The sequence below is a fragment of the Poromitra crassiceps genome, assembly GCF_964638095.1.
Source record: "Poromitra crassiceps genome assembly, chromosome: 10".
Lineage (NCBI taxonomy): Eukaryota > Metazoa > Chordata > Actinopteri > Beryciformes > Melamphaidae > Poromitra > Poromitra crassiceps.
In genome coordinates, this window is record NC_139631.1 from 22,009,026 (window position 1) to 22,022,517 (window position 13,492).

The 13,492-nt window shown below is 42.5% G+C and overlaps 1 protein-coding gene across 4 annotated transcripts; it reads right to left on the bottom strand.

Annotated features, from left to right (window-relative positions):
• Window positions 1-603: 603 nt before the first annotated feature.
• On the bottom strand, window positions 604-9,271 carry slc14a2 (solute carrier family 14 member 2). 4 transcript variants are annotated; one of them, XM_083645026.1, is made up of 9 exons: window positions 9,168-9,271; window positions 6,364-6,553; window positions 4,888-5,077; window positions 4,301-4,429; window positions 3,106-3,298; window positions 2,844-2,991; window positions 2,316-2,450; window positions 2,091-2,140; window positions 604-1,997 (listed from the first exon to the last, which is right to left on the bottom strand). In XM_083645026.1, the coding sequence occupies exons 1-9, from the start codon at window positions 9,189-9,191 to the stop codon at window positions 1,554-1,556; spliced, it is 1,503 nt and encodes a 500-aa protein (XP_083501152.1). In that variant the 5' UTR covers window positions 9,192-9,271; the 3' UTR covers window positions 604-1,553. The 4 variants fall into 4 exon arrangements, with proteins under 4 accessions (XP_083501152.1, XP_083501154.1, XP_083501153.1 ...); XM_083645028.1 differs by having other exon boundaries at window positions 6,364-6,572; window positions 9,168-9,229; XM_083645027.1 differs by having other exon boundaries at window positions 6,364-6,550; window positions 9,168-9,213.
• Between the last annotated feature and the right edge of the window lie 4,221 nt (window positions 9,272-13,492).

Here is a 13,492-nt window from a genome sequence, read left to right on the forward strand (position 1 = left end):
TGTGGGCTTATTCTAGCTCTCTATTTCATGCAATAGGGTTAACTTAAGGCTAAATATATGACAATGAGCATAAGCATAAGCAAAAGCATTCTGGGTAACTTTATAATGGGACCCTATGGAGCCAGCCTTGAGTGTTTCACTCTAGCCGGTGTCGGTGCAATTTCGGCTTGCTTACCAGATCAGCTCAGGCACGCATTGTGGCTGTACGTTGGGCACGTGGGATTAACGTGGGCAGAATGGCCGACAGCTTTAGATTAGTTAACAAAGTGTTCAAATGGTGGGGTCATCAATTATTATTGTTGTGTACTATAATTAGTTAAAGTGTACTCAAATTAGTTCTTTCAAGAAATTATAGAATGTAGAAGACAAGGAAAATAAAGCCTTGTGTCATTCATGGAAACAATTCCTGATAAAACACCAGTTTTAGACAAATCAAATGTCCAGTGAACTTTTGAACAGCAATGTGTCATGTTCGTCACTGCAGAATAGATATTTCACATGTGGCCCTATCATCTTCCGTACAGCACACTTGGTATTCTTTGCTATGTGAAAGTCTTCCAAATTAAATGTAAAAAATAAAAGAATCAAGCGTCATGGACAAGATTGAACTTTTATTTAAAAAACTATATACCTTTATTTTTCTTTATATATATATGCAATATACATGTGTTACACAGTCATGCAGTCATCCACTCTTTTAAGTTTACCATAAACCCCAGCAAGCAGAAGGAACATTAACATTTTTAAAGAATCATTATACTCACATCCTTCATACATCTATACGAGCCACTCCTCCCTCTCTCTCTCTCTCTCTCTCTCTCTCTCTCTCTCTCTCTCTCTCTCTCTCTCTCTCTCTCTCTCTCTGTGTGTGCATACGTTAGTGCAGAAAATGGGGTATTTAAAGAAACAAACAAAAAATGTGTACCACAGTTTTTAACCACCCAGCCAAATTTCAACGATAAAAAATGTCACCAAGTATAAAATTAGGTTTCAAATTCATGAAGAAATAAGCAGCAACAAGCAACAGGCTTGTTTTTACTGGTTTACTGTTATTGCTTGTTGTTTCTCTTGTTTTCCTGCACCTATATGCCCTGTTATTTTGCACTATGTTGTAACGGAGTCTACAGCACAAGAATTTCACACGTGATACTTGTACTACGGAGTGACAATAAAAATCTTGAATCTTGAATCTTGAAGTATTTGCTGCTTTGAAACTGTAGGCGCATGTCTGCTGAAGTGCCCCCAGTGCACTCCCCCCCCATGTTGCACAACTTGATACTGTCCATTCTGATGCATTTTTGAAATTACTGTGTCAGTCATCTTCAGTCTTTATAGTGTTAGGGGAGGGGGCATGTTAGGTCTCTCCATTGAATAATCATCAAGAGACCGATCAGGCCTCTCTTAAGGTCCGCCCCAAAAAATCCTGATCACAGAAATGGTGAAAAACTGAAAAACTAACTCCACAATTCAGTGCTAGATAGTGCTAAGACTTTTTTCACATGTTTTCAGCAACTCCTTTCTACTGTAACACGTGTAATGTGTTTAGACGGACTTTAAACATAATTTGCGACAGTGTCTTTTTTTGCTGTTTCTTCTTCCTCAGTCACTTGCTGTCCCTCTGACACAAAGTCTTTCTCTTGGCTTTGGCCCTCTGATGCACCACTCATCAGTTTCCCTTCTTCCATCCTTTCAAACTCAAGCTTGAAATGTTCCTTCTCGTCTATTAAATTTCCTTCAAACTGAAGCTTGAGTTGTTCTTTCTCCTCGAGTCGATTTCCTTCTTCCACAGCTTTTTGCTGCTCCTCTCTCTCTTTCCTCTCTTTCTCCTTCTTCTCCATTTTCTCCTGCTTCTTGAGCTTCCAGTAGAAGCCCAGGTTTTTCTCGGGGTAGTTGACCTTGGCCAGCGGCAGCTTGAAGATCATTTTGGACTCCGTGGTGATCAGGAGGAAGGTGAGAGCCGAGAGACAGAAAGGCCAGGTGCAGGCTGGCAGACCAAACTGCAAATGACAAGACACATGGACTTGCAGTTAGCAACTTGTGTTTGTCGTGAGCTGATACAGGAAGGGCTTTGAGAGAAGTTGCGAACTTACTGTGGACATAAGGTTGGCAATGGCTGAGCCGAGATATGCACAGAAAAAAGCTGAGGAGAAGAGTAGAGGTACAGTCAGACATGCACAGAGTATGACCCTGATATACATATAGCCTAGTTACCCACTACAGCGTTGCCGATAGTTACGCATGCTGTGATCATACTATCTGAATTACATGCGTTTTAAGGTGTACAGGGTACTATCCACTGATGTGTGTTTACTCACCACAGGTGAGGGCGAGCAGGTGCACCTGCCAGGTGAGAGCGTAGAACATTCCTCCGATGGCAATGCAGGCTAACACACAGTTGTATCCCCACAGGCCAAAGTAAATGCTCTCAAATGAAGCAGCCAGAGCCAAGCCTTCAACACATACACACAAAGCTTTAACGAGAGCCATTAAGGAAGTGTCAAGTTCAATTTAAGACATAATCTTGGATCATGTCGGTGTTCATTATAAATGGTGATATATATAATGTAAGAATTTCTGCCATTGCTTCTTGAAAAAGTGAGATATTGAAAAATATTAGTGCTTGTGAGCTTCAGTAACTGCTGGATTCATGTGATAAGCATGCAAAAAAGATATGTTTATGTTTCCAATCATACAAAGTACATTCTGATTGAAGTAACTTTAGGACATTTTGAATATATTTAAAATTGGGAGATACAGAATTACTTTTGCATTCGTTGATTTTCCACTTTTCCTATCCTGGTTGCCTATATGGCCTATGCTGTCATCAAGCCCTCTCCTCTCACCTGAGACCATGCCCACTGCAGATCCCAGGACAGCATGGGCACAGGTGATAGGGGAGGAGATGAAGAGTGAGATGATGAAGATTCCTCCTGTCCAGGGGTTGTCACAGCCGTAGACCTGGCCTATTCCCACAGGCACCGATCTGAAAAGCTGAAGAGATACAGACACGCTGTTTAAATCCTATTGTACATTCAAAACACAGATTCAAATACGTATGACAATAAGTATGACACAAGGACAAACGCACCCCGGCCCGTCTCTAACCTTGGCTACATCGATGTTGGCCCAGGTGATGTTGGGCAGCTCGGAGCGTGGCTGGATGAGGACCTGGGGGAAGTGGTGGTTGTAGTGGCCCGTTGCCACCATGTGGAGACACACCAGGATGTTGAAGGGCAAAGTGAACACTGGCAGGTCCCAGCGACTGTTAATAGATGCCAGGGCACTGGACACGATCGGGCTGTGACACAAGAAGCACAAATATGATATTTAAATCAAAATTGATCGTTTGAAAACATACAGACAGATGTCTGATATAGATAAGTATAACTCTGATATTATAAATCTGGCCATGGTGTTGATATAGCCAAAATATGCCAGTGTGGAGCATGAGTGTGGTGATGCCAATCTGCTCGACATAGTTAAAAAGGTTGATTTGCTTCCAACATGATTTACTGACGTCTGACTGTTGACTGTTAGAATACGAGCGCTGATCTGAGACCAGTTAGACGGTCATGTGACTTGATAGTGATCAAGCATTTCTATTCTAGGAAGTTTTTAAGCATTTGTCTTTTGTCATCATGACCTGCTTTGGCAGGAACTGCTTTGGCAGGTCATACTGGGTCACAGTGTCCCGCTTATCTACTTTCCTGCATTTTAATCTCCTGTGCTCTAGGTATGAATTTATTATATAACAATATATTATAAGATTTTTTTCAGTTTAGCCTTATCCACTTTCTTACTAGGGCTGTGCAATAAAATCGATATGGCAATATATCGCGATATTTCTTTCTGCAATACTGTATCGATATTTCAGAAACATATCGTTATATATTGCCATATAGATTTTTTCCACAGCCGTGTGTTCAGTGACACAATAAGAATACTTTTTATTTCAATGCGTTCAGTAACACACTCAACACAGTAGTTTTGACTCAATGTGTCCACTAAATGATCAATATAAAGTGATGTACTTATTATTACACTACCTGTGTGGGACACAGCGAGTTGTATTTTCAGCTCTATTTTTTAATTTTCACTATTATGTAGAGTATTGCAATATGTATCCTATCGCAATGTATCATGATATAATCCTATCGCGACCGTGATACGTATCATATCGTGAGGTCCTTGCCAATACCAGCCCTTGTGATATGAATCTACCATTTGACCATTTCCCCCCATCTAAACATTTCTGATTGCAGTCCTGCTGTCCCACAAACGCACAAATAGAGCTGCTCACCACATCATAGACATGAAGGCGTTGGGCAGCAGGAGCCACCAGTACCAGTCTCCTGCGTTGGAGAAGACAGCCATCAGCAGGCCCACCAGGATGCCATTGTACCCATACAGACCTGCAGCTATTGCACCCCTGACAGAAACACATGATATGATTTTAAAGATGATGTGAATAAAGCAACAAATAAACAGAAACTACAAAAACAAATGTATAGCAAACAAAAAGTAATGGGTTAGCAGGAGGGAGACCCGTGGATGACTCAACAGCCCCTAGCAAGGCCAAAAATGAGTGGGTAAGATCTTGTGTGCAGTGAAACTGTGAGTGAAGGTGCATTTGTCAACTTATTGGAGAGCTGAATTCACAGATGTAATTGTGGGCCTCATACAATAAATAAAATACCTTCTCCCAAAGCTTCGTTTGCACTGGTAAATTCCACAATGTTTTTTTTTTGGCGATTTTATGACACTATTTATTTGCAGGATATTTATTTGCAGGATAGTGTATGTTGCATGATTTTATGACACTATTTATTTGCAGGATAGTGTACAGTATGTTGCATGAATTGCGTCAGAAGAGTTGAGCGCTCAAACCTGCTCTGTCGCAGTATGAGGGCAGATATGGTGGCGAAGAGCGTGCCTACAAAGCCGTTGAGGGCCCACCAGTAGTTCTGCAGGATGAGGCCACCAAAAATGATGAGCCCACTGAGAGGGTTGTTGACGAACATCACCTGGGCCGCTCCACGCAAAACCCAGTCCAGCAGCTGCAGCAGGAAGAATTGCTCTGTAGGAGGGAAACAGAGAACAGTGCAGAGAGAGAACGTTCAGCCAGGTTCCCAGAGCTGCTAAAATAGGCTCCCAACAGTGAGTGTTCTGTGAGTTTTAGTATTGTAAGGCTCAGGGTTACAGAGCTGGAAGCAGCAGAAAACAATTTTTGTTGGTTTTTCAAGTCACTTAAAGTCAAATTTAAACTGGCACAGTAAATACACACGATCAGATACTGTCTCAGTGACTGCAATGATAGACATCTTCCACTTCACACAATGAGGATGACAAGGCTTTGAAAGCTATGCTCTTTTATTGGACAGAGACTTCAAGGCCACATTTCTTTCATTGTTTTCATACCAATGGCTTAGGTGTTAAGACTTCCTGTCATTACTTGGTGGCTTACACTGTATGTGGTGTATGCCTGTTTCCTTACAGCCTACTCTCTACTGTATACACCTCTCATAGTCCCTCCTATACTGTATATACACCTGTCATAGTCCCTCCTATACTGTATACTGTATACACACCTGTCAAGGATCAAGGATCAAGGATCAAGGAGGATCAAGGATCAAGGATCAAGGAAACTTTATTGTCATATGCAGCAAGCTACAATGAAATTTAAAAGCCTCGGCCCATGACTTTGCTGTACAGTAGAAAAAAATAGAATACAGAAATAAACATGATAAAAGGTTAAAAAAAGTTAAAGGGTTAAAAAAAAGTTAGAACCACATGAAAGACAGTTAAAGTGCATTTAAGGGACATTTAAGTTGTAGTGCAAACTGTGCTTGTCCATAAAGTGCAATGTCTTTATATGTACGGTAGTGCAAAAGGAGTCTGAATAAAGTTCAGATAAAAACTACTTGGAGTTCAGGCTCCGTATGGCTTGTGGGAGGAAGCTCTTTATATATACACCTGTCATAGTCCATCCTATACTGTATATACACCTGTCATAGTCCATCCTATACTGTATATACACCTGTCATAGTCCATCCTATAGTGTATAAACACCTGTAATAGTCCATCCTATACGGTGTATCTACACCTGTCATAGTCCATCCCATGTCTCTTTCCAATGAATTTACCCAAGTGTGGCCGAGGCCCATTGACTCCAAACACACATTCATACTTGGGAGAAGCCCAGTAAACTCAGTGCAGGATATCCTCCGATCATAATCTTGACTCAATAACTTTCATCTAACCTTGCTGCTCTATATTGCTCTTATGGGGGGGGGTAATTGATATTTTGTCGAATGGGATCATTTTGATGCAAGTACAGTAGTTATGCGGTCAGTATTTTCTTACTTTCCATCCATTTTCCAAACACCTTCATGTCTCCAGAGAAGTAGGAGACCCCCTTGAGGAAGCGTGCCCTGGCCCTCTGGAGGGCTGTGGGTCCTGCAGGCGGCACAGCGTCTGTCTTCTCTCCCTGGGACTTCTCATTCTGAGACAGAACAGGAGTTTTTGCCATCAGGGGCTGGAGTTGGTGGAGCTGCTGTTGTAGAGAGAATATTCTGTATATTTGAATTATGTAAAAATGCAAACAGTTTAGTCCCATCATCACAAAACCAGAATATCACTGCCAGACATTTCCACCTGTTTAACCCACTCAGGATGGGTTGGATTAGGTCAGTTAAGAAAAGACCAAAAACTCTCTGCTAACATTACTTCTTACATCCTGGACTGGGACTTATGGCAAGAAAATTACAACATAAGATATACAGTAAAAGTTATGATCAATAGGAATAAGGAATTAATGTTTATTCCAAAAGTTTCCCAAACTTTCCAGATTTTTTTCCTTTTTCCTTTTTCTTTCTTTTCCTTTTTTCCCCTAACAATTGCATAACACCGCCTCCTTACTGCAACTGTGGCGTGAGAGTTCTGGGGCAGCAGCACAGAAGTGGAGCAGCTAATATTCTTTTGAATATCCTGGAGAAGAGGGAAGTCAGGGACACATTAATTCTTCTTCATTGCTTATGGCAAGAATTTATATTTTTTATGTATTTTATTTTGGTCAACTCTTCTGAAATTCAAATGAAAATGCATTTATTCCTTTACTTGATACTGTATGAATTAGTGCAAAATATAATCAAATTCCTTAAAGGGACACTCCACTGAAAAACAATGCTGATTTATTTTGCACGTAATCTCACGCATATTCAAAAACTGTCAAACAGTTTTGCAGGCATTCATATAGTTTGACAGTTATTAAGAGTTGATTTGAGTTAAGTTGTGAACCAGTGATGTCTTTCAGACACAAATACATAGCCAATATTTGTGAGATTATGTGCAAAATAAATGTGTGGCTGTTTACAGCGGGGGGCGAGATACGATTGGTTGGAAATGCAGATGGCAGCTTTTTAAATTTATCCCTCATTCATTCATAACTTGATTTTTGATTTGGTCACTATTATACTGGGTGTATTATTTCAGTTCAGATTTGAATTAATCAATACATTTGGGGAATTAATAAAGTAATAAAATCATTGAACCGTTGTTTTTGTATCTCTCAGATGAAAGATATCTTGCAGGATGAGGTCCATCCACCCAAGCAGCCCAGCAGGCTGGTCCGGTGGTCTCAGAAGAGAGCAATCTTTGAGGAGAGACTTCAGATAACTTGTCCAAAGCCAAGTGTGTCTTAATCAGAGTCATCATTCATGACTCTGATGAAGACGCACTTGGCGTCGATAACGTAAATAAAATGTATTCCTACACTTGATCCGTGTGCTCCAGTGCCATACTTTGGACAAGTTATCTGAAGTCTCTCCTGAAAGATCTCTTGCATGAACTTTCCCTAACTTTCCATATCCGAGCTACATGTCCCTAATTCTATGGCCTGCCCTCGCTGGACTCCCACATATACACCTTTGTGAGCCTACAGTCTAAAGCAGGGGGGTCAAACATGCGGCCCGGGGGCCAGATCCGGCCCCCCAAAGGGTCCAATGCGGCCCAAAGCATGACTTTGCAAAGTGTGAAAATTGCACTGAGAAGTCCTTCAATCCAATGTGATGCACTTGTTAAGGCTAAGAAGTACCAGGTTTCAGGAGCAAGTTAAATATTAAGTTGCCTATTCATGTGATCTGTATTAATCACTAAATAGTCAGCTATTTTCATGACCTTTGCTTGACTATAGAGAATTGCACAGTTGCCATGTAGTGATAAATACAGAGGTGGGTAAACTATCCAAGCTGAGTAGTTTACCCATGTTGTCTGCCCTCATTTATTGATACAGTTGATCTGAAAATAGGTGAGTAAATTATCTGCCTAATTTCAAAGGGGTGGGCAAAGTGCGTTTACCCTCCACTACACCCCTGATTGTAATGCACAGTACAGACAGTAGATAATGTGCTTGATGGTAGCTGAGATAACCCTATGTGTTGTAGGGTTGTACCTGTAATTCTTTACACTAAGATAAATGGGAAAATGTGGAGGTTTTGTCATTTATAGGTTATTATTGATTATTAATTTTCATTGTCTGGCCCACTTGACACCACATTGGGTTGCATGTGGCCCGTGGACTAAAATGAGTTTGACACCCCTGGTCTAAAGTGTGCAGGGTCTGACAGTAAGAGGCTGACCTAACAGCTGAGACTGTAGAACACTGTACCAAAAAGTACTGTCACCAGAGGAGTTCAAGCTACTCCCACCAATTAACAACTACATAATTAATTGTATGACTACATTAGAGCCACAGACCCCCCACAGGTATGATTTTGTCCATGACTATCTGCATTGTAGGTAGAGAGATAACAGATAAACTATGATGAAAACAGTCATTCTTCTACATCCTCTAATTGTGTTATCTAATTAAGTTTATAATTCATCAATTTGCTGGGGACCCCCTGAAGGCCCCTCAAGGGCCTCTGGTGATCCCCGGGCCCCAGGTTCAGAACCACTGAACTACATGAACTACTGCTTTCACCTAAACTAGTTTCAGTGAAAGTACAGTACTCAGCAGCAAACCAAACACTTTCAAATTAAACTGATTTAAACAAAACAGAAAGATAACGAATAACTCATCAAGTGCTGCCCCCAACAAAGGTGCTCTACTGCCCCAAGCTGAGATCAAAACAGAAGTGTAGGCTCCAGCAAGTCGTGAGTGTTCATACCTTTCTGCAGTGTGATCCAGGCATATGTTCCAGGGACCCGGTACCCGGTGCGATGGCTGCCAGCTTCTCTCAAGCTGTACTTGGAAGACCTCGGCTGAACCTTTTATAGCAACAGAGGAAACACCACCTCTCCTGTGTTCTCCTCCCCACCTCCCCCTGCTCTCCTCTCCACCCTCCCGTGCTCTCCTCTCCACCTCCCCCTGCTCTCCTCTCCACCTCCCCCTGCTCTCCTCTCCACCTCTCCCCTCTCCTCCCCACTTCTCCCATCCTCCACTTCCTACCCCTCCTCCTCATCTTCTGGTGCCCAGAGACAACAATCAGAATGTCATGTCACACCCTTGTTTCTCTCTCTCTCTCTCTCTCTCTCTCTCTCTCTCTCTCTCACACACACACACACACGCATGCAGACGCACATGCACACGCACACGCACACGCACACGCGTGCACACACACACACTCACACACACACACACACACACACACACACACACACACACACACACACTAACACTAACACCAGAGGTGTGTACTACTCAAGTTTACTCAGTTACATGTACTTGAGTATTATTATTATTATTACAGTTTTTCAATTGTGTAAACACATTAATTGCAACATCAGACACAATGTGCACAACCTGAAACTCATGTACCAACTGCCAAACCAATTCTGCTGAACTCCAAGCACATTTGCTGCTTTAGACTCAGATTACCATTCCAAACCACACATTTTTCACAACACTACACACAATTCTTTATATCTTGCACACTCTTCCTGAATTCCCTCTCTTGGTGTTCACACAGAACGCACTGCCAATCACATTTCTAAACTCCAAAGGCTGTTGTGCAATTAGCAATCAGCAATTTGCTATAGAAGGGTCACAGATGAGCTCCTACGGTAGTTTGTTTGGAGAACAATGAATGGTGGCAAGTTGTTTTGTTTTGTTTATTGCCTATTTTCTGTTATCTCTTTCATTTCATGCCGTTTTCATCCTGTTTGCTGTGATTTACAGTAGACTGCACATTTTGGGTACAAATAAAATAATATTTGTTGTTAAATTATTGTGTGTTGTTTTCTATTTGAGTATACGTAAAAACATTATATGGTAATATTTTACATCCAACAGGTGAAAGTGTAACACTGAACATGCAAAGGCATAATTCTATACTGATAAAGCATTCATATAGTGTTTTCCATTCATACTATAGTGTTTTCCATTCTGCACACCAGTGTTCAATGGGTGCTTATAAATGTCTACTCATGATGTATGTGTTTGTCATTTGAAAAGAAAATACCATTTAGTGAAGAGTTAACACTGTTTTGAGGGCAAAGTGTGCTTTTGCAAGAGAAGTGTAGGATTTTGCATTTTGTGTGTGAGTTTTGAGATTTGTGTTTAGGGTTTTGAGAAAGTGAGGGAAATGTGTTTAAACAATTGTGAAAAACTGTATTATTTTATTTTTATTCTCCGTTTTTCTTTTTTTTTCTTTTTTCTCTTTTTACAAATTGGAGCTTTTTGCTGAATACTTTCTACTCTTAGTCAAGTACATTTGTGATAGAATATGTAGCCTACATACATTGGAGGTAGTCTCACAGTGCCAGGCCAGCCATAGATAGCTTGCTGATGTGGACTGACTGTCTGACAAGAGTCATGGTGCCCTTGCAGGGCTCAGTTGCCTTCAAAAACCCGCGCCAAGACAGATGCTAGTCACGTTGGCCAGCCTCCTCTCCCTTCCGTCTGAGGAGTCTGGCGCCGCAGGTCTCCATAACTGGGATAAACCCTCCCCTGCTCTACTCTGCTCTCCCATTGGAGCGACTGTTTCAGTCGCTGCCGGATGTCCGCTCCCGGCTTATTACAAGCTCTGTCATTGGCTCCGACCATGTCAATCAGAGCGGCTTGCGCTCCCTCCTCCCTGTGTGTCGCTGTAAATTGTGCCCTGCCGCCGCAGTGAAAACAACGCTAACTAGCTAGCAAGCTAAGGGCAGAAACCTACACGCTAGCTCATTGCTACATGCTGAAAATGCCAAGTTGGATTGTTTGAAACTATTTTCCAAGGGCACTGCCGCTAAGCGCCGCCCATCGCAAACCCATGGAGACCTGCGGCGCCAGACTCCTCGGACGGAAGGGAGAGGAGGCTGGCCAGCGAGACTAGACAGATGCAGACGCAGGTTCACATAGTTACATATTTCATTGCATTCTTAAATTCCATTCCACATAGACAGACAGCCTATGTCATTCTGGCCATGAGTGGAGGACAGTGACAAGCTCACTCAGAGATGTGGCCTTGCTGGACTTCTGTCTTGGCTACAGCGCCCCCTTCTTTCGACTCCTGCATTGCTCTGGGAGCTGGTCAAAACATAGCTTGTGAAGAGATGTGTGATATGTGAGAATACTATTTGAGATACGTGAGAATACAGTATAAAGCCTTTGACTGTGTGTCATTCTGTACTGAGCTCCTGATCTGGAAACAAGCAAGCTTTTTCTTCTACTTGCAAAGATGTTTTGGCTGAATACAATTCTGTGAGACAACTTTCCTGACTCCTGGCTTCATTATTATTTTGATGTCACAACTGGTTTTCTAATGCGGGAGAAGAATGATGTTGATACAAGTTCCATTCTACAACAGAGGGTTTGGCCGATCCATTGTTTCTATTGTTTCTTCTTTGGTGCGTTTCCACAGGTTGGTGTTGTTGATTGTGTTTGGCCAGTAGATCCCCAGGAAGCATACAGTGGTTAGTGAATGACTGCAGCTTGTTGAGGATGTTAGTGGCGGGCTTCCACGGTTCCTTTTTTTTTTTTTTTCCCCGATTTGTTATCCCATTTTTATCCCCCTTTAGTGCTAATTTAATTTATTTATCCTGGTTGCTACTCCACCCTCTGCCGATCTGGGGAGAGCCGAAACTGGCTCCATGCTTCCTCCGAGAGATGGGCAATTAGCCAGCCGCTTCTTTTCACCTGACAGGGGAAGCTTCACCGGTAGGACATAGCACGTGGGAGGTTCACGCTATTCCAACCAGTTCCCCTCCCTCCGAACAGGCGCCCTTAACGACCAGAGGAGGAACCACATTAGCAACCAGGATATTGCATGTTTTGGTGAAGGGGGTTCCTATATGAAGGAAACCCCCGGGAGGCACGGGGAGAACATGCAAACTCCACACAGAAAGGCCCTTTTGACGACCCCACCCGGGCAGTGGGCACTCGAGGACATGCGAACGGGCACGCATTCCTTCAGCGTTTACAGCGTCCCGGGTGGGAATCGAACCCAGGACATTCGAGCTGTGAGGCGACAGCGCTTACCACTGCCCCACCGTACCCCCCGGGCTTCCACGGTTCTGATCCATTCAGCAGTAGGCTACGGTCTTAACTTTGGAGTTGAAGATTTTGAGCTTAGTCTTGAGAGAGTTATTTTTTGCTTTTCCAAGATCTTGTTTAGGATGTTAATGCTCTTCTTTCTTTCCCGATTCTTATCTTTACATTTTCCTCTGTCCACAGCTACTTCCTAGGTAAGTTAATTGCATCCTCTTCTTAATGTCTGGTCCCCAATTGTTGTAAGATTTCTAACATTGTATGACTTGAAGTTTGATTCTGTTCTGGGTGGTTTTAAATCTTGCGATGATAATCCTGGAGTTGATGGGCTCCCAACTGATGAGGGCCCTCTGTGCTTCTTTGGAGAGAGTGAATCCCACTCCCTCCGTGTGTGTCACCTTTTCACCCGGGTGTCCAGAGTATAGTATGGACTCACCACTGGCCAGTTTGAGTTCTCCTGTTTGAAGCCACCTGGTTTCATTCAAGTCTAGGAGACATAACTTGTATCTCCTCATCTCTTCTGCTATAACTGACGTCTTCCCAACTGCGCACATGTTCCTGACATTCCAGGTTGCGATGTTGGTAGATTGCCTAGGAGATAGAAGATTCTGACGCACCCTCTCCGTGTGGTTTTCAGTATGCGTCAGGTGAAATCAGGATTCACAACAATCCACAACAATTTGCCGCTGATCTGAACATTGTGCATACAGAGCATGCATGGCCAACATCATTTGTGTCAAACTCAAGGCTCTACTACACTGTTGGCAAAACACGCATATTAGTGCCAGACAGTAAACGCAGGAATGTGAATGGCTCTCCCTCTCTGTGGGATTGCTAGGCTACAATAACTAGGCCTATGTACTTCATGCTGGACAGTCCTAATGCTTCTGAGCACTGATGTTGACCATAGCACAAAACCCCATAACAAAAGAACATTTCTGTCCAAATACTGTTTTAAAATCAAATTTCAGGAACCTCATTTGAATTAGAAGAGCTCTAGTGTTATCAGACAGACTGGACCTG